The sequence below is a fragment of the Typha latifolia genome, chromosome 2 (assembly GCF_019914945.1).
Source record: "Typha latifolia isolate L0001 chromosome 2, TyphaL0001v2, whole genome shotgun sequence".
NCBI classification, from domain to species: Eukaryota; Viridiplantae; Streptophyta; class Magnoliopsida; order Poales; family Typhaceae; genus Typha; species Typha latifolia.
Window position 1 is genome coordinate 5,948,437 of NC_133087.1, and position 24,731 is coordinate 5,973,167.

Consider the following 24,731-nt stretch of genomic DNA (forward strand, 5'->3'; position numbering starts at 1 on the left):
CTTGAGCTTGAAATGCATATCATTATAACTTCTCATGAGTTGCAACTCAAAAGAAGATCTCCAATTTTGATTATTAGACAAAAAAATAAAAAATAAAAGGTATGCAGATACCACTGGAGCATGGTTCCAAGAATAAAAGAACAACCCCATGTGATTTTGACCAAACTAGACCTTTTTTTTTTTTTTGAAACCTATTTATCTAAATAATCTATTCACCAAACTGAGTACGTGTAAAGTGATCTATTTTGGACAGAATTTGTTAGTATTTTTACACTACTACTAATAATTTAGTATTTTTTTTTTCAAAAATAGACCTATTAATCGTTCTTAGTAGATAAATTGTTAAAGAGACCTATTTTGGTTAAGTACTATGTGATTTGGTTTTTGATTAGATTTTATAGTAGAAAAGGACAGTTGGAGAAAGATGCATGTATCTATCCGAAAGGGGAGGCTTAATTTATCCATTCCCTTATCCATCTCAAGGCCAATGGTGATATCTCCTATCCACATGTTTTTCCTTTTTAGTGAGGGAAATCCATGGAAGGTTAGAGACAAAATAAGTAAATAAATAAAATGGGCTCCTCCTATGATTGGACTGGTCAGACAAAAAGTGGGGGAAATTTCTATAAGAAAAAGTTTTAAACTCAAATTTTTATTTGACGATTAACAGGTGACCCCCTTGCATTTCTAATATTTGTAAATCGCACCCACCTTGTTTTATTTTCTTTCTACAAAATAAGACGAAAATATATTAGTATAAGTTATAGACCATTCTAAAGTTAATATCATTTAGGTTTGCTTTGTACCACGTCGACTCCCAGCTAGACAACACTTCGTACATTATGTTAAGCCACGTGTCTCGAAAGAAAGTAGTTTATAAAACGCTAGCTTTTATATATTTTGGATAATTCAATAGGGGTTCTAACCTCAAATCGATTGAATTTGGGGTGTTACATGCAAAATTCCACGAGTCGTAATTACAGAAACAAGGCAAGGACTGCACAAGAATTTTATGTTCCAAGTATGACCACCTTGTCCCGAAAAGGTGCATAACGTGGGACCACACAATCGACGGCTAGGATTGGCTGAGGGTGTGCCACTTGGCCGTGGGAGATGATAAGGTGACATGAGGACTGGAAGTAGCGCACCGGACCCCCCGGCGCAGTTTAAAGGGGATGGACATATCCTTTTCCTGCAGTACACGAAGGTGTGCAGTTACTGTTGTTAGCGGTACAACCTATGCCTTTTTGGATCCCCTAAAATCCATCATGGGGATCATGAAATTTTATCCGTCACCTCTTTTTCATGGAATTCTATGATCTGGGTCCTTCCTTTTTATTCGTTGGGATCCCAAAGATACGAGCTTTTTCCTTCTTCTCTAGACCCCGTTGTAAGTTTTATCTCTGTTCTTCTTTCAACTCTTGGGTCGGGTGGAAAGGGTTGGATGTTAAGCTTCTTTTAAGATATCATTTCGTTCGAATTTGGTACGGTTTTGATAGCTAGGAGGACCCTGGAAGAGTTTGTGTACTTGGGAGTTTGAGAGCTGCAAGTTGCAGGAGTATTGGCTTTGTTCAGTTTGTTTTTTTTTTCTTTTTTCAATTGGTTACCATAGTAGTGGGGACAGAGATGAGCATGTTAGAATGAACAGTGATATTTGATTGCATATAGAGAGCTTTATTTTTTGTGTGTCTCGGTTCTGTTTCCATTTATACCATACGCAAGGTTGTGTTCATCTATTCGTTTCTTGCATTTTGGCAGAAGATGTTGAGGGAATTATGTGAGAATGCTTTTCTTATCAAATTGTTTCTTTAGTTTGTCTTGAAATTTGCTCCTTACACTTCAGGGAATTCGTCAGTTTTGATTTTCGGATCTTCCAGTAATTTCTGGCAGTGGCAAAGTATTGGCCATTTCTTATAGTTGAGGACAATAGCAGAATCTGATAATTTCTCAGTTTGGTTTTAGCTCTGTTAGTTAGATTGTTGTCAGGTTTCTGAATGAGCTTTCCACTTGTTATGACTTCTGCAGGATTTTTAAGACAGATACTTACAACTAGTCTTGTTATTTGATGATTCCTCTGCTTGACAATTTAGTTTCCACTTGATGGGGTGTTTGTATTCCAAGGGATGCCTTGGACAAGTGCCTGACTCCCCAAGAGAATCGAGGGGTAAGGCAAGTCGAGGAAAGGGTGTAACAGATTCTGGTCTTTCTTCTTCGGATGACCTTGGAGAAGATGAAGACCAATTGAACCAGTTGAGCATAACAAGGGATTCAGATGTAGGTATAAACCGTCTCTCAAGAGTTTCGTCACAATTTCTTCCTCCTGAAGGGTCAAGAAAAGTAAGGGTACCTGTTGGGAACTATGATTTGCGATATTCCTACTTATCTCAAAGAGGATACTATCCTGAATCGTTGGATAAACCAAACCAAGATAGCTTTTCGATTCATACACCATTTGGGACAAGTCCAGATGACCATTTCTTTGGTGTTTTTGATGGGCATGGAGAATATGGAGCTCAGTGCTCCCAATTTGTAAAGCGGAAATTATGTGAAAACCTGCTAAAAAATAGTCGGTTTCATATTGATGCTGTTGAGGCTTGCCATGCTGCATTTTTGGCAACAAACACACAGCTACATGCAGATAGCCTGGATGACACCATGAGTGGCACTACTGCAATAACAATTTTGGTGAGAGGTACAACAATATATGTTGCCAATGCAGGTGATTCCAGGGCAGTTATTGCTGAAAGACGGGGAAAGGAGATCGTGGCAGTGGACCTCTCTATAGATCAGACTCCTTTTCGAACTGATGAGCTTGAGAGGGTCAAGCACTGCGGTGCGAGGGTGCTGACATTAGACCAGATAGAGGGGCTAAAGAACCCAGATGCACAGTGTTGGGGTACAGAAGAAGGAGATGATGGTGATCCTCCAAGACTTTGGGTGCAGAACGGCATGTATCCAGGTACTGCATTCACACGGAGTATTGGAGATTCTGTTGCCGAATCTATTGGTGTTGTCGCAACGCCTGAAATTTTCATTATGGAGCTCACTCCTAATCATCCATTCTTTGTAATTGCTAGTGATGGAGTTTTTGAGTTTCTCTCCAGCCAAACTGTAGTTGACATGGTAAGTACTTCCATACCTACAGAAAATCTGCTCATGAAGTTCCAAAATTTTATTTCAGTAGAGGTTAGAGCTACAATTGTTTTAACTTATTTTACGAGCAGATTGCTTTATTGAGATAGTTGTAACTGTACAAGTGAGTTGAGATTACAAGAAAATGTATGCACTCGCTGCTGAATCTCTTAGTTGAATTGTGACCCAAGAAGTATAGGTTACTATCCTGTCATTTACTTCTTCAGTTAATTAGATTCTTCTCTCCTGTTTGGCTGCCTTTCATTGACTAGTGGGCATTGGATGAAAGGGCTGGCAATAGTTGCTCAAGAACAATTGTTCACTTTGTTGGCTGATAATTTGCCCTATTAAACATACATAGAACAAAATTTTTAAGTCAACTTAGTCTTATATTCTTCTCTTAAATCCTAAGCAAACTATTTGTGGAGGTAAAATTCTCTTGAGTTGATTCACTTGGTATTCCTTTTTAGATTATCTAGACAGATAATTGTTGTTTCTTTCTGTTGCAAAATGTATGTGTAATACAATTATATACAATTCTTCCAAAAGAAGCGTAGTGAGGATTAAATTGATCTTAAGCCAATTTGAAAAAAGTGGCTTTGGTGGCTGCTTGAGGGATGACATGATGTAGCAATATCTGTCGAAGTATCTTGTCAGCAACTAGGCTTCTCTTGGAGTTGGCACAAGATTTTTCTATTTATACTTTCTTATTACAATTTAGATGTACCTGTAGATTGTAATCGGCATTGGAAGAAAAAGTGTAGAAGCTCACCTAGGATTTTCCTTAGGCAATACAAAAGTGGAAGCTAACTTGCCACATTCCAACGAACAAATAAAGACAGCACAAACATGATTGCATTTCTGAATTATTTCCCTTAAAGTTGATTTATGAAGATAACAGTTATTTAGTTAATGCCTCATTATTGCTGTTATTCTTATTACCTTGTTATATACATATGCTCTTCTTTTGAGTTCATGGATATTCATGTTACATCTAAAATATCTTTGCTGATAGATATCCTTTCTCTTCTGCACTTCCACCCTTTCTTCATGCTTAGGTCTAACATGTATGTTATGTGAATTATCTCTTACATGCTTGTTTCTTCAAACTGAAGCACATAAAAATGCTTTAAGGTCCTCTTATCATTCCATTTATTTGCTGGATTTCAGGTTGCTAAATTTCAGGATCCTCGTGATGCATGTGCTGCCATTGTTGCTGAATCGTATCGGCTTTGGCTTCAATATGAGACTCGTACTGATGATATCACTATTATAGTTGTTCATGTTAATGGGCTAACAGATGTATGGGTTGTCATACATTAATCTTTTCCTTTATAAGTGGGCGAACTTTTTAATTTTTTATTACCCTGAATTATTCTTTCACCAGATGGAGTCTACTCAAACTGAAAATTCATTAAGACCTTTGCAGCAAGTCATGGAAGTTGCCGGATCTGAATCTCCATTGAACATAAGTCAGAACTCTAGGAATCGTGCAAGACATGATCTGTCACGTGGACGACTGAGAGCACTTGAAAGTTCCCTTGAGAATGGTCAAATTTGGATCCCCCCTTCTCCATCACACAGGAAGACATGGGAAGAAGAAGTACTTATACTATATTACATATCTTCAAAAAGTTATACTATTTCACTCATAGCAATTTATTGTACTTAGGATTTCTTATTATTATTGATGGATCAGCGTTGAGCAATTTATAAGAACTTCTCCTGATATCCAGGCACATATTGAGAGGGCATTGCGTGACCACTTTCTCTTCAGAAGGCTTACGGATTCTCAGTGCCATGTTTTGCTTGATTGCATGCAACGAATTGAAGTTAAACCTGGGGATGTAGTTGTGAAGCAGGTAATTTTTCCATCTTCAGTTTCATGTGGATATTCTGTAAACAATAAATTAAATGAAGATTGTAAAATACAGGGTAGTGATGGTGACTGCTTTTATGTTGTCGGAAGTGGTGAGTTTGAAGTCCTAGCTACTCAGGTATTTATCTGGCACTTAATGCACCTTCAAATTTTTCTAATTATGTAGAAATTTTCTTTTTCGTTTTCTGTTTAAGATTTTGTTAATGATGTTTTAATTGAGCAAATGGGAATGCACGAGAAAGGGTATGTAAAGCATAGGACAGTTTCTTTACAAATCAGAGGGTAAGAGCGATGGGAAAAACCTAATGTGATGACTGATGTAGATAGCTTAATTGAATATCTGAAGTTAAAAGAGCAAGAGAATTAGTGAATGCACATATGAATTCGCCTATCAGATGGTAAATATATACATTCTAAGGTCCATTTTTATCTTCAGCCCTGAGCCGCTAAATACTTGCTTGGAATACCTATACGACTATGCAGGTAAAATCTGTTTGGTGTTTAGCTAGCAACTTCAAAACTTCAATCAATCTCATCTTTACATACACTATTTATTAATCAACTAGAAACATGTATTAGAGATGCTATCTTCTAGAATTATATAATGAAGTGGAAAATGGCAAGGTGGATTGTATGAGAGAGAAGTTTGAGTTGTCATAGTGAAGGGTGAAATTGGCATTTTAGCAATTAAGGCTCTTTAAGGTCTAATAAACATTGTTGTCCTTATCTATCAACTTAAGTTTTTAGATCAATGGATTATCTAACATGGTTTTAAAGCCAATTTTTCTAGAGATCATAAGTTCAAACTCTGAACTAGTCTAGCGCCGGTCAATCCCTATTTCATTTATCTATTCTTGTGTGGTGTGCAGAGACTATACATCCTATTATCTTTTATCTATTCACATGTGGTGTTTAGGAGTCGCACATAAGGAGATGTCTTAAAGTCAATGTACTACAATGCATCATGTGAGTAAAGGAAAAATAATGAAATTTGTGAGTTTTAGACTAAGAAGAAGAGTTGGTAGTTATAGTTTCTTGCCTTGGTTTATTAGGGAACATGAGACAATTTTCAGGACATATGAAGTTTAAGTTGCTGTCAATTGTTTGTTTCAAAGTGAGGATGGAGTTTCAAATTGTTATATATTTTTAAGTATGTAATGATTTGGTTGTTCTTCATGGACCATCCTAGCTTCCTTATGGTCACTCCACACTTGGTCGACTTCCTTTTGATATAATTCAGACATGTGGCACAGTAGTATTAACCATAAACAAGTTATGGTTATGGACAGTTCTCGCCTATGGTAACATATGCTGAAATTACAATTAGAACAAGTGTATTTTACTAGGGACTAAGAAGGCAAAGAAGTTCATACAACGTTTACTATTTCTTTGAGGGTGTTAATGTCACGTAAAATATTGGGCCCATCTTGAAAGAGGTTGTGTATATTCCTCTATTTTTTATTTATAAAAGAATGGATACTAAAATTGTAAAAGTTAAGGTCCAAAAAGGTTTGGTTGAATAAATGTGTTATTTCACTAATAGGAAGTTGATAATATATTAAATAATAGCCAGATTTTATAAGGTAACATTTGAACATATTCGATATTCTGTTGGATGAACGCAGAAAATTGAGTTGCCCGCAAACCTACTTATTGAAGTAAGCGTTTTAGATATTATCACATTTTCTTTGAAATGTAAGTGGGATAAAATTGGAGTATTCTGGTGAGTTTCTTTCGAGATTTGCATATATCTACTATCCTCATGGTATTTGCAATTCTAAGCTGATAATATGATCTATTAAACAGGAAGAGCAAGGGATGGAAGTGAAAAAGGTGTTGCACCGATATACAGCTGAGAAGCTTTCCTCCTTTGGAGAGTTAGCACTAATGTGAGATATCTCAGATTTAAACTAGATCCTCCTAATCTGTTTCTTCCACATCAGATTTGGCTATTAATGCCCTAGTTATGTGCAGGCTTCTCTTTTCTGAATTTGTTGTTGGAGCTTTTATCTTGCTTTTATGATGATAGATTCCACAATGTTTAACATAGGCAAAAGATAAGTAATGACAGTTGACGGCTGCTCATGCATTACGAAATTAAATAAGCATAAAAAAAGAAAATTTGTATAACGACATGCTATTATAAGATCCTAATGACCTCATGATTACATAATCTCTAAATAGTCACTAAGAGATGACAATAGAGCTATTTGGCCTGTCAGGCAAGTTTGTAGTTTAACCCAAATTGACCTCATTATAATGGGGCTTATTGCAAATCAACGTTACATGGAAATTGCTATTACTACACAGATATCTGATTGGATTTGACTTCATGTTTTCTATCTTCTTGATAAAAAACCTAAACACTTACTAGACAAAGAACACTACTAACGGGACCCTTTACGAATTAAAAGATTAGAATGAAACACATACAAATAACATAAATTTAATGTGGAAAGTTTCTTATCAACCAAGGGTGAAAATCCACGTACCTTTTTCTGTGAGGTAAACCTAAGCACTATAGGTTTAGTGGTTACAAGAACACTTACAAATTGATTGCTATTATCCGCAATCGTTGCGATACTGTTTTGCTTGACTTCCTCTTAATACAATGCCTCTTGTGTTTGATTTCCAATCTTGTTAATAATTAAGATTGTAGCTCAGCCTCAGTGACCCTTGAGGCAATCTTAACTACTTCAATCTTAGACTAAGCAAGCATGCGATGAATCCAACGTCTTCAAGCTTCTAGAATCTCCAAGAGTACCTCTATCTTTACTCAAGTGTAGCTCAATGCAACCTCCAGAGGTGCCTCTCACCTTTCCTTTTATATCTCTAAAAGGTAGCCTCTAAAAAGACCTAATCTGGTCTAATAAGACCGTTCAGAACCGTTCAGACCAGATCTGGAGCATTCGAACAGGTTGAGGTTTTGACTTTATCGCGTTCCAATAGGCTTCGAATGTTTGAAAGAATTGCCTCTTTGGAAAATTCGGTTCAAACGAGTTTCCAACGTTTGAAGTCTTAAGACATCTGTTCGAATGCCTTTCTCATGTTGGATATAGTTAGTTCTTTAAAAAATCATTTGAACGTTTTTTCCACATTGGATATAGTGAACTCTCTAGAAAGTCTCGTTCGAATGTCTATCCCACGTTGGATAACCACTTGCTCTTTGCTGATACATTTCTTCAAACCATGCATATCACATTCGAACAGAACTGTGTTTTGAAAAACCATTCAAACGCATTTTCAACATTTATGAAAATTAAACTTCATGGGTAGAAGCCGTTTGAACGGAATGATCTTGTTCGAATGAGAGAGCTTCTTTTAACCATTTGAAGTGCTCTTTCTGTCATCACACGACCTAGCCTAGTTAGCATTAGAAAAATCTGAAATAATCACGCTAGTGTCAAACGTATACCAAATTTCATGATCAACTGCCCCATTTACATATCTAATAATCCATTTGACCGTTGAAATGTGTGACTTCTTGGGATCAGATCGATACATAGTACAAACTCCCACACTAAAGACAACTACTGCTTATGAAGCACGCACACCTCCCACTAGGAGAGGTGTCAGTGTTGGACATGTGTCTGGAATATTTATAATTAAAAAATAAAAAAAGGGACGTGTGCAGGACACTACTGGGACATGGGCGGAACACGATAGTAAAATTGGCTAATCTTTAATGGGTCGGGTTGGGTCAATTTTTGTTCTCCCGAATCCAAAACTTAAACCTAAAACTAACTAACTCTCCAAACCCTTCCACCCCCTACCCTACCCCACCCCAAAATGAAAACCTAAATCTCTCTTAGCACCAAATCCCTCTCAGTCAAAGACAATAGTGCGCGATGGCGAGCGATTGTGCAACAGTGAGCCGCTGTGCGACGACGAACGGCTATGCGACAGACGACTACAACGAACGGTGAAATTATCTCTCTCCCTCCTCAAACAGCTTCTCTATTCTGCTCTCTCTCTCCCTCCCTCCCAGCAAGTAGCTCCTCTCTCTCTCTCTCTCTCCCCCTCTCTCTCTCTCTCTCTCTCCCCCTCCCTCCCTCTTTGCAAGCAGCTTTTCTCTCTCTCTCTCCCCCTTCTCGCAAGTAGCTTCTCTCTCTCTCTCTCACTCTTTCTCTACCTCTCTGCTCTCCTTTAAACCCTTTCATAGTTTTGTTTTTTCTTTTTTTTATATTCCGATAGGGCATTAGGGCTTAAATTTAAATATCTATTGTTTATATTAATTCTAATTAGTGTGATAAATTGATTATATTAAATTGAAATATCTGTTGTTAAATTATATTAAAGCCTCTCTGCTCTGTTAAATTAGAGCTTGATGTATACTTTTTAGTTCTTTGAATAATACTTCTTATAGCTTGATGTATGTGTATTTAACAATATTAGATTGCAAATTTTTACTTTAGATGTATCAATAATATATATATATATATTTATTTATTTATTTATTTATTTCGCCGTATCCTATGTCGTGTTCGTGTCCTATATTTTTAAAATTTGCCATGTCGCCGTGTCCTTGCCCGTGCTTCATTGACTACAGCACACTTTCTATCATGCTCATATAAAGAGTTTGTTCAATACTTTTCCAGTACTATCTTTACCAAGTTTTGCACTCACACTCATAGGGGTTCTAGGGTGGTTTGCAGATGTCAATCCAAATTTTTTAACAAGATTTCTAGCATATTTAGATTGAGAAATGAAAAGCCCATTGCCAAATTAATCAATTTTAACTCCTTCAGTTCATCCATCAAACTCATTTCAAATTGACTCTGCATTAACTATGCAAAGTCCTAGCAAGCTTATCAAATGTAGCCACAAACACGATGTCATCTACATAAATCTGAGCTACCACAAACTTTCTAAAATCATGACTATAAATAAAATTTTGTTCATTCTCTCTGAGTGAACCTCGACTCTAACAAAAAAGATGCAACTTGTCATACCATACCAAACTCTAGGAGCCTATTTCAAGCCATACATGTTTTATTTGCAACTTATACACATGGAAGGAAATTGGGAATTCTCAAAACCTTTTGGTTGCTCAACATACACTTCTTTTATGGTCCCATTTAAAGATATATTTTTCACGTTCATTTGAAATAATTTAAAATGCATGACAAGTAAAAGCAAACAGAATGCATATTAATTCAAGTCTAGCAATAGAAGCAAATGTTTCATGAAAATCTATTCTCTCAATCCGTGTGTATCCCTGAGTTATAAGTCTAGCTTTTTTTGTCTCACAACTACTCCATGCTCATTAGTTTTATTTTGAAAAATCCATTTTGTTCCTACAATATTAACATTACTAGGCTTAGGCACAAGAGTCCACACATTATTACATTCAAACTGCTCTAATTTCATTGTGCATTACATCCACCCATGCATGATCTAACAAAACATCTTTAATATTTTTAGGCTCTACCAATGAAGTGTAACAAAGAAATGTTACCTCATTTTTAATCTATCTCCTAGTTTTCATTGGTTCAGCTACGTTGTCAATTACTTACATCAAGGGGTCATGTAGTTTCACTCTAGCGGTTGACTCCAACTCCTTCTCACTTGATGTGGTCTGTGGCATGCTTGCTACCCGGGTGTCTATGCCTTGATTCCCAATTTCAGCTTCCTCCAAATTGCCTCAGTACATGTAGGATCAACATCAACTAGTGAGTCAGACACATCCAACGAATTATCATCAATACAACATTAATAGAATCCATTACAGTAGATTAGTGCAAATTATAGACACGATAAGCTCTACTGGTTTCAGATAGCCCAAGAATATACCTTTGTTGCTTCTGATGTCAAATTTTCCCAAGAGCTCAAGATCACGAAGGATGTAGCATTTACTACCAAAAATTCTAAAATACTTCAAAATTGGTTTCTTACCTTTTCGAATCTCATAGGCAGTTTGATCTGTGCTAGGCCTTAAGTACACACGTTTAATAACATGCACCATGGTATTAACTGCCTTAGTCTAAAATTTTTGACACTTTTTTTGGCATGGAGCATGACAAGTGCTATCTCTTGAACCACTCTACTTTTCTTTCTACTACATTTTGTTGAGATGTTTTGGGTGCAGAATATTTATGTTTTACCTTGAGAGTTGCACAAACTCATGTATAGATCGTTTTCAAAATCTTCACCATGATCTAAATGGATTCTACCGATCTTAGTGTCTTTTTCATTTTAAATTCTTAGCCAAAGAGTTTTAAAAGATTCAAAGGTGTCATATTTTCCCCGTAGAAAGCTAACCCAAGTAAACCTAGAGTAGTCATTGACCATACGGAATATGTATTTCGTAACTCCAATGCTTTTAGTTCTTTTTGGTTCCATTAGTTCTGTATGAACTAAATCCAAGGGTTTCTTTGTGGTAAGACAATCTCAAAATAAAGATTATGTATTTATTACCTCAATTTTTGATAATCTAAGAAGATCCTTATGATTTATGTTACCTAATTTTTGATGTCACAAGTCAGTTTCATTAAGATATGTAGAATTATAGCTCAATTCATTAGTGGTACCAACACAATAGCAATTATCAGAAGTTCGTATGCCACGAATTATTGTTTTACCTTGTTTGCCAAGAATCATGCATTTGTCACTTGAAAAGTGTACCTTGTGATTATCATTGTAGATTTGATTAATGCTCAACAATGCTTTTAGCCCTGCAACATACAAAATGTTATCAAGTTTAGGAATACCAGGTGCTACTACACTATCCCTGCCCAAAACTTTTGTACTACTCCCATCTCCAAAGGTCACAGATCCTCCATCATAATTTTCTAGAGAAGTAAACAAATTCTTATCTCCGGATATATGCCTAGAGCACCCACTATCAAGATACCACATGTCAAAATTTAAAGTTTTGAAAGCTGTATTAATAACATAGCATTTCATGTCAGTTATTCTAATCCATTTTGCTTTAGTTTTCATGCAATACGTCTGAGTTTTTTAAATTGTTTTAGAATAAAACAACGATGCCGAATATGTCCAATTACTACAATGGTGACAAGTATGTATAGATTTACTCTTTCTCACCTTGGGTATACTTTGAGGTGTTTGATTTACCTAATTGTTGACGATGTTTGTGACATTCACTTTCCTTAGCGGTCGTTTAATTTCAACTTTCCGTTCTGGCACGTAATTTTGTTGTACACCTACAGTCACAAACACCGTCTTTACATTAGATGAATTTTCTTTATATCCAATACCATATTTTTCATTTTCGTATACTTGAGCATCTAAAATTTCATCCAACTTCAACTTCCCTTTTAATAGTGTGCTCAATAAATGATCACGTTTTTCCTCAGTTGCTTTGTGTTTGATCAACAGTTCATCCATCTCCATTTTTAGTCTATCCAAAAGTTGAAGAGATTCCTCTTGCCTCCTCAACTTTCAGCTTATTTGCTTCCAATCCTTTTACCTTACTGATGAGCTTGATGTTAAGCTTCTTCAATTTATAGGCATCCTTGTACAATTCTTTATAAGCCTTCTATAAAATCATGTTGTTTTCCAAGTTGTAATCATGCAAATCCTACTCACCTGTGCTCAAGGACTAAAGATTATGATCAGATGACAAAATAGATGCAGTAAAGACAACAGAATTTTTATTTTCAGTTTCAGAACTATCATCATTAGTTTCTTTTGAATCATTCAAAGTAGTTTTCATAGCTTTACCTTTGCGTTTTAGACGGTTAGCACACTCATTAGCGATATGATCAAACCCCTGACATTCATAGCACTACCATTTTTACCTTTTTGTTTAACATTATTAATTTGACCAATCGAAGTTGTCACTTTATTCTTCACAAAGTTTTAGTGTTAGTTTGACTACTGTTACCTGTCTTAAAACTCTTGAAAAATCTATTAAACTTTTCAACAAATAAGGTCGTCATCTCCAGATCAAACTTACACTCATCCTCATTGACTTCATCTATTTTCAATGTAGCTAAAGCAATCCCCTTTGTTTTTCTAGGTTGACAGAGGACTCATAAGTTTGGAGATTTCCTTCAAGTTCAACTTTAAGGGTATCAACGTCCTTACTTTCCTTTAACTTATCTTGGAACCATTCCAAAAGAAACTTAAGAATATTTTTGATCACTTTGCTCTTTGATATCTTTTCACCAAGATTGAAACAAGAGTTCACCACATCACTTAGTTTGGCATAAAAATAATCAAAACACTCATGATCTTCCATCCTAAAGTTTTCAAAAGTAGCTAACATCTTTGCAACTTAGACAGTTTAACAGCGGTAGTTCTCTCATGCATAGTCTCAAGGATGTCAGAGGTGCACACACGACGAAACTCGTTGGGAGTGACACCATTAAAAATAGCATTTATCACCTTACTATTGAATCCAGAATTTTCATGGTCAATCTTATCCCACCGAGCAATAGGTTTAGCAATGGCATTTCTATTTTTATCAATAAATGTGAGAGATTTATAACCATAAATAACAGAAAGCCACATACGTTCATCACTTTAAAAACACTCATATTTTGGCTTTCTAGTTTGGATAATTTGATCCATCGAGTAGAGGAAGTAGATTGTCATTCTCCAAGAAGTTTCGTAAGGATCTCTATATAATGTAAAAGTCCTACTCTGATACTAATTAAAAAACTAAACACCTGCTAGACAAAGAACACTATTAATAGAACCTTTACAGATTAAAATATTAGAATGAAACACGCACAAACAACACAAATTTAATGTAGAAAAACTCTTATCAACCAACGGTTAAAAAACTACGTACCTCTTCTATGAGGTAAAAGCAAGCACTATAGGTTTAGTGGTTACAAGAATACTTATAAATTGATTGATATTATTCGCAATCAGCACGATAGTATTTTGCTTGACTTCCTCTCGGTACACCGTCTCTTGTGCTTGGTTTCCAACTTTATTGACCCTTAAGGTCGTAGTGCAGCCTCAGTGATTCTTGAGGCAATCTTAAATATCTTCAATCTTGGACTAAACAAGCATGGGATGAATCAAATGTCTTCAAGCTTCTAGCATCTCCAAGAGCACCTCTATCTTCTCTCAAGTGTAGCTTAATGTAACCTCCGGAGGTGCCTCTCACATTTTTCAAGTTGCCCTTTTATATCCCTAGAAAGATAGCCTCTAGAAAAACCTAATTTAGTATAATGAGAATAGACTAAATAAAATTGTTCAAAATAGATCTGGAGGTCGGAACGTGTTGTGCTTCCTACTGTATTTTGTTCCAACAGGCTTCAAACGTTGGAAAGAATTGCTCTATGAAAACCCCCATTCGAACGGGTTTTCAACGTTTGAAGTCTTTAGACAGCCATTCGAACGTCTTTCCCACGTTGGATACCACTTGTTTTTTGCTGATACATTTCTTCAAGCCATGCATATCACGTTCAAATGGAACTGCATTCCGAAAAATTGTTCGAACGAGTTTCCAACACTAATAAAAATCAAACTTCGTGGGAAGAATCCTTTGAACGAAATGATCCGATTTGAACAGGAGAGTTTCTTTTGCCTCCAAGATGTGTTTTTGGTCTTTATAATAAAATTTAACTAGTTACAACTCATAGGGTTTTTTTTTTATCACAAATTAACCAAGTACATGGCATATGCATTCATATTTATAAGCACTTGAATTTTGGAACATCTAGACTTGCTAAAATTTCAAAATTGATTAAAAATAGCAAAATAATTAATGGTAGATAGATATTCGTATCTATTAAGCTATTAGTAGATAGAGTTCTAAAGCTCAAATAAGTTCAATAAACCCTATGTAGGTTTGTTTTATGAGGTTTGGCCAAGAGATCGTAGAAATTGTTTTGCTGGATATATGAGTGCATAAGCTACATTTTAGAGCAGCACTTGAATAGATTACATGGTGTTACAATATAAAATATAAAGATCACCGTTCTTTAACTACTTAAGCTTTTAGATTTGTTATGAATTAATATAATATCAAAGCGGGAGGTCCCATGTTCGAATCTTGCAAGGCCATCTTGTCAATTAAATAAAAATAATCATCCACCCATTTATGTCAAATCCACTTCTTGGCCTATCATAATGTCTCAAGACTAGAAGTAAGGGTAAGCATTGGAATATAAGAGATAAAAACCACTATTCTCTTAACAAATTAAGTTTTTAGAGTAGTTGGTGAATTAATAATTTAAAAAATAATTACATATTTTATATGATATGTTGGAATATAAAAGATAGAAACTATCATTCCTTAACAATTTAAGTTTTGAGAGTAATTGGTGAATTAACATGGTATCAGAGTAGGAGCTTTTAGGTTTGAATCTTGTTAGCCTTGACCATTGTCTAAAAGAAAAAAAAAATCTCTACTTATTTAAGTCAAATCTATTTTTAGCCGAAAAGTAAGGGAGAGTTAAAATATAAAACACAAAATTTTATCGTTCTCAAACAGTTTAAGTTTTTAGATTAGTTAGTGAGTTAATATGATAACTATATATTACATTTGTGCAACCAATTAATTATCTAACCATTTTTCCTCTGCCGATAACTGAAAGAGTTATCTTGTGGTCTTATGTTCTTTCTGATAAGCAGGTTTAACAAGCCACTTCAAGCATCTGTTCATGCTGTGACTAACGGAACTTTATGGGCTTTGAAGCGGGAAGATTTCCGTGGAATTCTAATGTCTGAATTTACTAATTTATCATCATTGAAGTTGCTCCGATCAGTAGAGCTTTTCTCAAGATTAACAATCTTACATCTGAGCCACATTGCTGAGTTGCTCACTGAAGTTTCTTTTGCAGATGGACAAGTAATAATTGATAAGGTACCTGGCAAAAGACCTATGTGATTCATATAACATGTTATATCTACTTAAAACTACAGATAAACATGTCATCCGAGAGTTATTTCAGATATATTTTGCAAGATTCAAAATGCCCATGCAGAAGACACAAGTTCTTGCATCCTATTTTATCTGCATCAAAGCACTCCACGTAGTATGATATGATGCATTAGATTTGAAACTTATTGATGCATCAGATATTCTTTTTCAGAGCTAACAAATTTTCCTTTTCAGATATTTTGATAAGATAAAATGACAGGGTTTGATTGTTTCAAAGCTATCGATCCAGAACACCTATGCACCAACTCTCTATGTATTGCACTGTATATATAACTTGCCATTTTGATTATATATATATATATAATTTGAGAGAGAGAGAGAGATTCCTTTGAGGGTGTTGAGGCCTCACTTCTTTCAAGTGAAATCATTGGTATAAAACTCATATTTGTGCTGCAGATCCATGCCATTACATGTCATTTTCAAAGTTAAAGTTGGAAATATTTAGGGATAAAAATATTCCATTGGAAGTCTTTTGCCAAATGAAGATGAACTACACAATAGTTTTAATCATGTAATCATATCGCAAATGTAGTATTAGGTATTTAAATTAGTAATATCTTAATTTAAATTTATTAACTTAGTTGGATGATGTTAAACCATAAAATTAAGAGAATTCCTCATATTTCTATTACATTGGAATTCTGGGACTATGTGACATGTGTAGGGTTATAAATGAGTTGAGCTCGAGTGAGCTAAAGCCTAGCTCATGAGCAGGGTTGGCTCAACGTTTATAGGGGACTTGGGCAAAATTTCTAAATAGAACCCTTTCTAAAATGAGTAATACTAAATTGTAAAAACTATAATACACATTAAAACTTATTTTTTATTATTAAAATAGAACCAAGTGATCTAATTATATGAAAATGTATCTATGAAGAAAATATGACTCTTAATTTTTTGTATTTATGGAAGTACATCTATATATGTAGTAAATTATATGTATTTAGAAAATATGAGGCCCCTTTCTAAGTGGGGCCCTAGGCGGCCGCCTCAATAGCTTAGCTATTGAGCTGGCCCTGCTCCCTTGGTTCAATAGGTAATTTTTAGCTCGAGCTGGAAATTGTCGGCTCGAGATCGGCTCATTTCAAGCTCAAGAAAGGTCAAGCTTGGCTTGGTAGCTTGACAAAATCAACAAAGCAGATCTGCAGCTAGGGAAAAATGGGCTGCTGGGCAATTGAAAAAATTAAAAAGAAAACAAACAGAACTCAAGCATATCATATAGCATAAAGATAATGTCTGGATCAGAAATGCAGCTGTGCTATTGTTTTCCAGTGTGCACAGGAAAAAAGATACTTGTTTGCAAAATGTGATTCAAAAGGAACTTGGTATCTCTCTGAACATGACTTTTTTTTTATTAGCACTGACCTATGCCTCTGTATGAGTAGATGATGAGTAGAAAAGCTACCTGAAATTTCACAAGAACCAAATCAATGAGTACTGTAATTGTTGGTGGTCCTCTAATTTCCCAAAATGGAAAGAAACAGACAAAAGTGATGATTCCAATTATACCAATCAGTCTGATCAGTAGTAGCAGCCACAGTCATGACTTTTGATGTAGAGATCCGATGATTGGAATACTTTTAGTGCCAACCAAGCATTGGTTGGGACTTTATTGCATGAGGACCAACGGAGAGGATGCGGTGGAGGTGCATCCCTCAAAGTGGCTTATCAAAAATATCTTAAGATAAGAAGTGAGGAGAATGTTAGAATAGAAAAGATAACCACCATTCTCTAACAACTTAAGCATAACTAACATAAGCATGGGTGAAACCACACACGCACGTGTTTGCATCCTTTTGCATTTGAGAATGCAACTGCATGCATATGTGACTGTGCATGTGTCTTTTTGTGTATGTGGGTAAATATATAATGTGTGTATGAATGAAGATTACACCCTATGATATGTCCTTACAATATAATGTCTGTATGAATATAAATGTTTGAATAGCATGATATTTTGTTGTTGAATGAAATGCTTCTTGTCTTACTAGTCTGCTGATTTTACCAATATCTTCTACAGAATGACAGTCCATCTTCACTTTATATTATTCGAAAAGGTCGTGTGAGGCTGAGATATTCACCAGATCTTCTGAGTCCAAATGTGTGCAGCACTCTGTATTCTCATCTTGACCAGGGGCATCACACCCTAGACAATGGTGACCACGTTATTGAGATGGCAGAGGGAAACCATTTTGGAGAATGGGCTCTCATTGGCGAGAGTACCAGCTCTTTAACTGTGGTTTCAATAGGTGATGTGATCTGTGCAGTTATTACAAAGGAGAAGTTTGATTCAGTAGTTGGGCCTTTATCAAAACTTCCACAGGATGATGACATGTATGTTTTATATTGATGCCTGCATATATGTACATTTATTATGTTTCTTGTCTTTCTCAGTATATTTTTGCTTAAGATTCACTATGTTATCCAGGTTGAAAGATTCTAGTGTTTCTTCTAAGAGGTGCGATTTAAATGATGATGTTGCTTTAGGAATGAGGTTTCAGTTCTCTGAATTGGTATGGGGTTAGTACCTTCATTATTTTTTCTAGAACATGGATGCATATATATTCAGCAGAAATCTGATGTTAAGATAGTCAAGTTTTGATAATTGCACTTTCATAGGAATGGAGAACGGGCATATATGCAACTGACTGTAGTGAGATTGGTCTTGTCGTGGTGAAAGGTTCTGGTTGGTATATATTTTTACTTCTTTTATTGCCGTAGTGTTATGTTAACTTTTGATTTAACTATGTCCTCTGTTTTGATGACTAATATGATAACAGGAAATCTTTTTATACTTTCAGTAACTATCGGAATCTGTACTAAGTACAATCACAAGCTTATACTAATTTTCTTTGCTTCTGTATTTGACTGTCTGCCAGATAGTATGCTAAGCCTAAAAAGATTTTCAAAAAGGAGATTTAAAGAGCTTGGAAAGGAATCACAAGTCTTGAAGGAGAAAGATATAATGAAGAGCTTGAGTCCATCAGCTTGTGTACCACAAATACTGTGTACTTGTGCTAATCAAGCATATGTGGGAATATTGCTTAATACTTGTCTATCTTGTTCGTTGGCTTCAATTGTTCGCATGCCCCTAGATGAGTCCTCTGCAAGGTTTTATGCAGCCTCTGTTGTTGTTGCTTTAGAAGAACTTCACCAGGTCAATTGCTGTTTTCGCTATGGAGCATTAAATCTTTTTCTGTGTTATTTTTTTCATGTCAATTTGTAAGTTATACTGATACTTCATCTTATTATTCAGAAATTTATTCTCTATAGAGGTGTTTCACCAGACATTCTGATGCTCAATCGATCAGGGCATTTGCAGGTGATTCTTTTATATTATTCTAAAATTTATTCTTACTTACATGGAAAGATTCTGAAATTTTGTGTTATTATCTCTCATAATACTCGTTTTCACGTGACGTAGCTTGTAGACTTCAGATTTGCAAAGAGGTTATGTGGTGAAAGAAGTTACACAATATGTGGGCTTGCAGATTCTTTAGCTCCAGAAATAGTTCTTGGAAAGGGGCATGGATTTGCTGCTGACTGGTAAGGGGCTTCTGGTTCCCAATTATCCCTGAAGTACTATGTCTTATGCATTTATATCAAACTTCGAGCTTTCTTTTCTTTTCTAAAATGGAATATTAAGCTTATGGTGTTTGCTTTTATTTATAGGAAGTAACAGAGTAAATTGGACAAACATTGATTTTAAATATTAGGCCTTCGTAATTTTCTGCATCATGTTTACCAGCATTGAGCTGTAATATACATGTTGATCTCTTGGTTGGCTTCATTTCAGTCAACACTAAGACAAAATACTGATGGTAACCGTCACTGGAGTAAGCTACAATACCAAGCCGGAAAAATTGAAATCAAGCTAACCTTTGCCCTAAGCCACGCCAAGCTGGCCTGATATAGTGGCAACAATTTGGTTCCTGTAGGGTTCATTGTTTGTCAAATTAATTTAGTATATTAAGCTAATTTTACTCTAAAAATAGTGTTGATAGTTACAAGGACTGTTTTGCATGAAAAGTCCTTCCGTATTTCTTAATGAATAAGGACCCTTGTTTATGTATATAGTCTTGGCCTCACTTTTTAACAATGTCTAGCTGAGAAAAGTTGGATCTCAATTATGTTGCTATCAGAGTCCTGAGATATATCTATGTGATGACATGCTTCTTACATTTAGCTCAGGAAACTGATTGATTTCTCTTCTTTTTTTTTTTTTTTTTGCATGATTAGGTGGGCATTGGGAGTCTTGATTTATTTTATGCTCCAAGCCAATATGCCATTTGGGTCATGGAGAGAGAGTGAATTGGAATCATTTGCAAAGATTGCTAAAGGACAGCTAATTCTACCTTCGACCTTCAGCCCTGAAGTAGTTGACCTATTAACCAAGGTACTCTTCTATTATCTGTTCTTTTGCCTGTGTGAATATTGACTACAGTTTTACTATGTGATTTTGAAAATTTGATCCATTTCAAACTTTCCTAGTTACTTGAAGTTGACGAAACAATCCGGCTGGGGAGCAGCGGCGCTGATTCTGTAAAAGCCCACTCATGGTTTGATGGCATTGACTGGAAAGGAATTGCAGATGGTACTTCTCCAGTTCCTGAGGAAATCACTTCTCGTATCAATATCTACCTAGAAAATTATATAGGGGATGTAGCAACATCTACGTTCTCACCCACTGGGGAGTTCGATGATCTTAGTTCCACAGAATGGCTTGAAGATTGGTAGTATGAACAGGAACTTAAGTAAATTCTTCTGTTTGGTTCCTAAAAGTCACAGTAGTATCATCATCTTCCTAGTGATCAGATCCAAGCCATCTGGCAATCTAATAGGGTGCTTTTCTTCGAAGTCCCAATCAGCTAGAAGAGTGCAACTCCTCAGTTTCACAGAATAATATGAGCTGCTCTTCTTGGACAACATCTGTTAAATGTTGTAGAAATCAACTGCAATAGCCTTTGGAAAGCCTAGTTTTTGAACAGAAGCTTTGAATTCTTTTCCATGCAAATCCAATGCTTCTTTCGGAACAGGTGTAAATTATGGGTGTTTCCTCTAGTGATGAAACAATGCCAGGTATGCTTTACATACACTTTCCTCACTATGTATATGACAAATTCAATCATAGACTGCTGAATATCTAGGCAGAGACAGAAAACAACTTTGGATGTTTTGGGTTATATGCATTCCATTTTCTCCTTCAGCGAGTAATTGAAGTCTGCAGTTGCTTTTGATGGTCCCATTCTTTGTTCTCTTTATCTTTTTTATTTTAGAATATTAGATGTCAGTATTTCAACATAAAACTTAAGAACGTTTCTCTCCTGGCTAGCAACATGAGGGCACAGTGATGCTCCTTTAGGATGCAATCGAGTCCGGTCAGTTTAGTAGCTTAAACAGATTGGTTCAAATTAAAAAGATTGAAAAAACAAGCATGAATATGACTTATTTAATAATCAATTTAGACGGGTCTAATTATTTATGATTTGTCTCTGATTATAATAATTTAAATCCTTTCTGGTTGACTTTTTATGCTCATCAGCCTATGATAGAATTCATAGGTTCAAATCTTTTGTAGACTTTCGGCTGGATTAACCTATTTATCTAATCTATAAATATTGGGCAGATCAGCTTCTTTGTTTAACCTCCGGAGGAGTTGAATTTATTTTAATTTTTGATCGAATCCAAGTTAGTTCTCTTGCTTTGAGATTTGACATTGGAAAAAAATAGATAAAACTCATTGTGCCCAAGAAGAAAGAAGATAGGAGCCTTTTTCTGACATCTAAGAAAATAATTGTTTGCAGTGATGGAATATTCTCATTTGCGCAAATGGTGTTAGCAGAAATCTAACTCAAATTTTCTGCACATACTTGGTCAAATAGGTAGTGCTCAATTCAAAATGCAAGGTGTAAACGGCAAATAGACGAAAATATAGTGTGTTTAAATGCAAACGTCCTAATATGGGGGATAGAAAACAAATCTACTTTGTTTGCTTGCATATGGATGTAATAGCTTGGCTTAGCTAAGCGGTTTGGTTTGGCTTTATGACTCTACTACTGTTGTAGTGGTTTAGAAGATTAGCCCGATGGCCTGAAAGTTTGAAATAATGGCTCAGCAGTATTTGCCTTGGAAGTAGTAGCTGGATGCGATCAATGGCCCATGTGTGTGGATCCTGTACGGGAGAGTTGACTCAGTTATCCAATCTATTATATTATATATTTTTTAAAGTCTATGTATATTTATATTTAGAAAGAGTTAATTTTTTGTCGAGCTAATATCTAATTTTCAGACCCTTAATGATTGAAAAAACGAAAAGAAAAAGGTTACTCTACTCCATTGCTATTCTAGTGTCTTCTCTTCCATCAGCAAAGTCATATAACCCTTTTTATTCCAGTGGACGGTGCCCGTGACATAGCAATCAAAAGCATTTCTTTTTTGCTTCCATGATCACATAATATGACTGAATAGGGACATTGACAGGAGGAGAAGATAAAGGAAAAAAAAAAGAGAGGAAAAGCTAAGTCCACCATCTCACTGTATAAACTCAATCATGTTGGTCTGAAAGGACTTCGCCTTCTGAGAGATTAACAGTGACATAGGGGTGGTTGGTGCCCAAAGAGTCTTTATCCTATTCCATTCAACTACAAAGTGCATGTTACTTCTATGGCACAGGGATCGATGCAAGTGGAGTTGAGCTGGATCCCTGTTGTAGGATATCAATTTAAATTCTATGAAGAAGATGCTGTTTGGATGGATCTGTGCAGGGTCTGAATCTATATTCTAATTAAGTAAGATGCTGTTAGTGTTAGGAGGAAGAGTGTAGTGGGATTGATTCCTACTTCATTCTCCTAATTACTCCACCTTACGAATCTTTTTAATTAGTCTATGGCTTATTCTTAGAAGCCAATAAGTTTTTAGAAGTCAGAACTCATTGATATTTATAAAGCAATAATAGAGCAAGGATTACGATTGGCAGAACAATTATAAGTAAAATGACTATTACCAAATTACTATATTATCATTTGAATGAGTCAAAAAAATATTTTAATTTAATTTATAATGTGTTAGAATTTTAGTGTTGACAAATGTGTACAAAATATTCGCGTTTTTATACATATATATGAACATATATATAAGTTTTGATAAGATTTAGTTTGAAAATTTTCAAGATTTGAAGTATTTAAGTCCGTGCGATCACAGTATATTCACAACGCGTTCGTAGCACATTCATAGGCATTCGAACGCACCCTACAGGCGTTCATACATACAGAGGTTGTGATTTGGCCGTTCAAACACATCTTGTAGTCGTTCATAGACGTTCACACATTAAGAGGTGCATATTTGGGTGTTCGCAACATGTTCACACTTCAAGTCGTGTTCGAACACGCTCGATCTATGTTCAAATGCCCCCACGTAACTTGCAAAGTCTATATTTTGTAAGACCTGATTTGATTTGGATTTAACTTTATCTCTAAAATATATTTATCTTTATTTCTAAGAGAATCTATAGAGAATTTTTGAAGAGATATTTATCTTATCTCTAAAAGATACTTATCTTATCTTTAAGAGATATTTACTTTATTTCTAAGAGATATTTATTTTATCTCTAAGAAGTATACAAAGAGGTTTAATCTAACCCTAAAGGTTGTCAAGCATTAATTTGAAAATCAACTTTTAGAAAGCCATCTTGTTACTGGACCGATCCGGACATAAAAAAAATTATGAAAATTTAGGTGAAGGTTGGAATGAAAAGTTAAAAATAAAATAGTGGAGATAGGTCAGAATAGGGCAGAACGGTAAATATCCGACGTTGCGGCGGTCGTCGGAGGGTGGTGGATGGCTAAAGGCGGTGGTGGACGAATCGTAGGGTAGGATGGCTGTTGGAGGAAGGTGGTGGCTAAGGTTTGGAAGCTTTGGAGGTTCTACGGATATGATCTACTCCTAGAAAGGTTAAGACGATCTAATGCTACAATAAAACGATAAATGCGGTAATAAGAAAATAACTAAACTCAATTAATTCTCAATGCTTGGATGCTTAACAAAGGAGCCCAACCCCTATATATATAGAGGTCGGTTACAACGAGTCCCACTGGGACTAGCTCTAAAGGCTGACACGATTCGAATTAGGATTTGCCTTAAAGGCTTACATGACTTAATTAGATTTGCCTTAAAGGCTTACTTGACTTAACTAGACTTGTCTTAAAGGCTGTCGTGACTTATTTGGACTTGCCTTAACTAGACTTGCCTTAAGGGCTATCATGACTTATTTCGACTTGCCTTAATAACTCACATGACTAGACTTGACTCGACTTAACCCATGTAGTCGGATCGTAACACATTTACAATTAATTAGGAGATCATCTTTTGGAAGCCATTATAATCACTCTCTATTTTAGACGGATTGTGCTAAATCTTTTTCATATCAACGCATCTATATCAGATCTAGAAGAACTATGTTTCTAGGGTTACTGAGACGAAAGTATCAACATCGAGGGTCACTGAGGTTTGGAAACCTGTCATGGGAAGTAGTATGTCGCGAGGTCTAGCGAGCAAAATTGGTACAGATTAAGTCGTGGGAATCAACGGGTGTCTGTAAGCTTCTTGTTAACTGCTACATGTTTGGTGATTGGTTTGATCCAAGTTTAAATCCGTGATCTTTTACTTGGTTTAGAATTTTTTCATATAAAAAGTTTTGTATTTGCAATTATCTTTTTCACGCTTTATTTTTTGCATATTATTATTAATAGTGTGTGATAAATAGTATCTCTTAGAGCATTTACTACGTTTTTCAATTGGTACAATAGCTTAACTAAGTATTTAACAAAACCCACCTAAAAGATACATATCTGTTTT

The 24,731-nt window shown here is 35.5% G+C and overlaps 1 protein-coding gene across 7 annotated transcripts; it reads left to right on the forward strand.

Moving 5' to 3' along the window:
• The first annotated feature begins 1,249 nt into the window (after window positions 1–1,249).
• Window positions 1,250–21,123, forward strand: LOC140782637 (protein phosphatase 2C and cyclic nucleotide-binding/kinase domain-containing protein). 7 transcript variants are annotated; one of them, XR_012107923.1, is made up of 16 exons: window positions 1,250–1,390; window positions 2,026–3,123; window positions 4,303–4,434; window positions 4,520–4,735; window positions 4,869–4,994; window positions 5,067–5,129; window positions 6,818–6,900; window positions 15,569–15,800; window positions 17,899–18,212; window positions 18,307–18,398; window positions 18,498–18,564; window positions 18,758–19,035; window positions 19,135–19,200; window positions 19,303–19,424; window positions 20,118–20,274; window positions 20,370–21,123. XR_012107923.1 is itself a non-coding variant. In XM_073129316.1 (16 exons), the coding sequence occupies exons 2-16, from the start codon at window positions 2,101–2,103 to the stop codon at window positions 20,613–20,615; spliced, it is 3,210 nt and encodes a 1,069-aa protein (XP_072985417.1). In that variant the 5' UTR covers window positions 1,250–1,390; window positions 2,026–2,100; the 3' UTR covers window positions 20,616–21,123. The 7 variants fall into 7 exon arrangements, 5 of the variants coding, with proteins under 5 accessions (XP_072985417.1, XP_072985418.1, XP_072985420.1 ...); XR_012107922.1 differs by having other exon boundaries at window positions 18,307–18,391; window positions 18,498–18,568; XM_073129316.1 differs by having other exon boundaries at window positions 18,307–18,391.
• The last annotated feature ends 3,608 nt before the right edge of the window (window positions 21,124–24,731 follow it).

Bases quoted from the DNA above. Each gene is read 5' to 3' on its own strand.
- LOC140782637 (XM_073129316.1), top strand. From the start codon at position 2,101: ATGGGGTGTTTGTATTCCAAGGGATGCCTTGGACAAGTGCCTGACTCC. The intron at 3,124-4,302 runs GTAAGTACTTCC...GCTGGATTTCAG, and splicing joins GCCAAACTGTAGTTGACATG to GTTGCTAAATTTCAGGATCC. The intron at 19,036-19,134 runs GTCAATTGCTGT...CTTATTATTCAG, and splicing joins CTTTAGAAGAACTTCACCAG to AAATTTATTCTCTATAGAGG.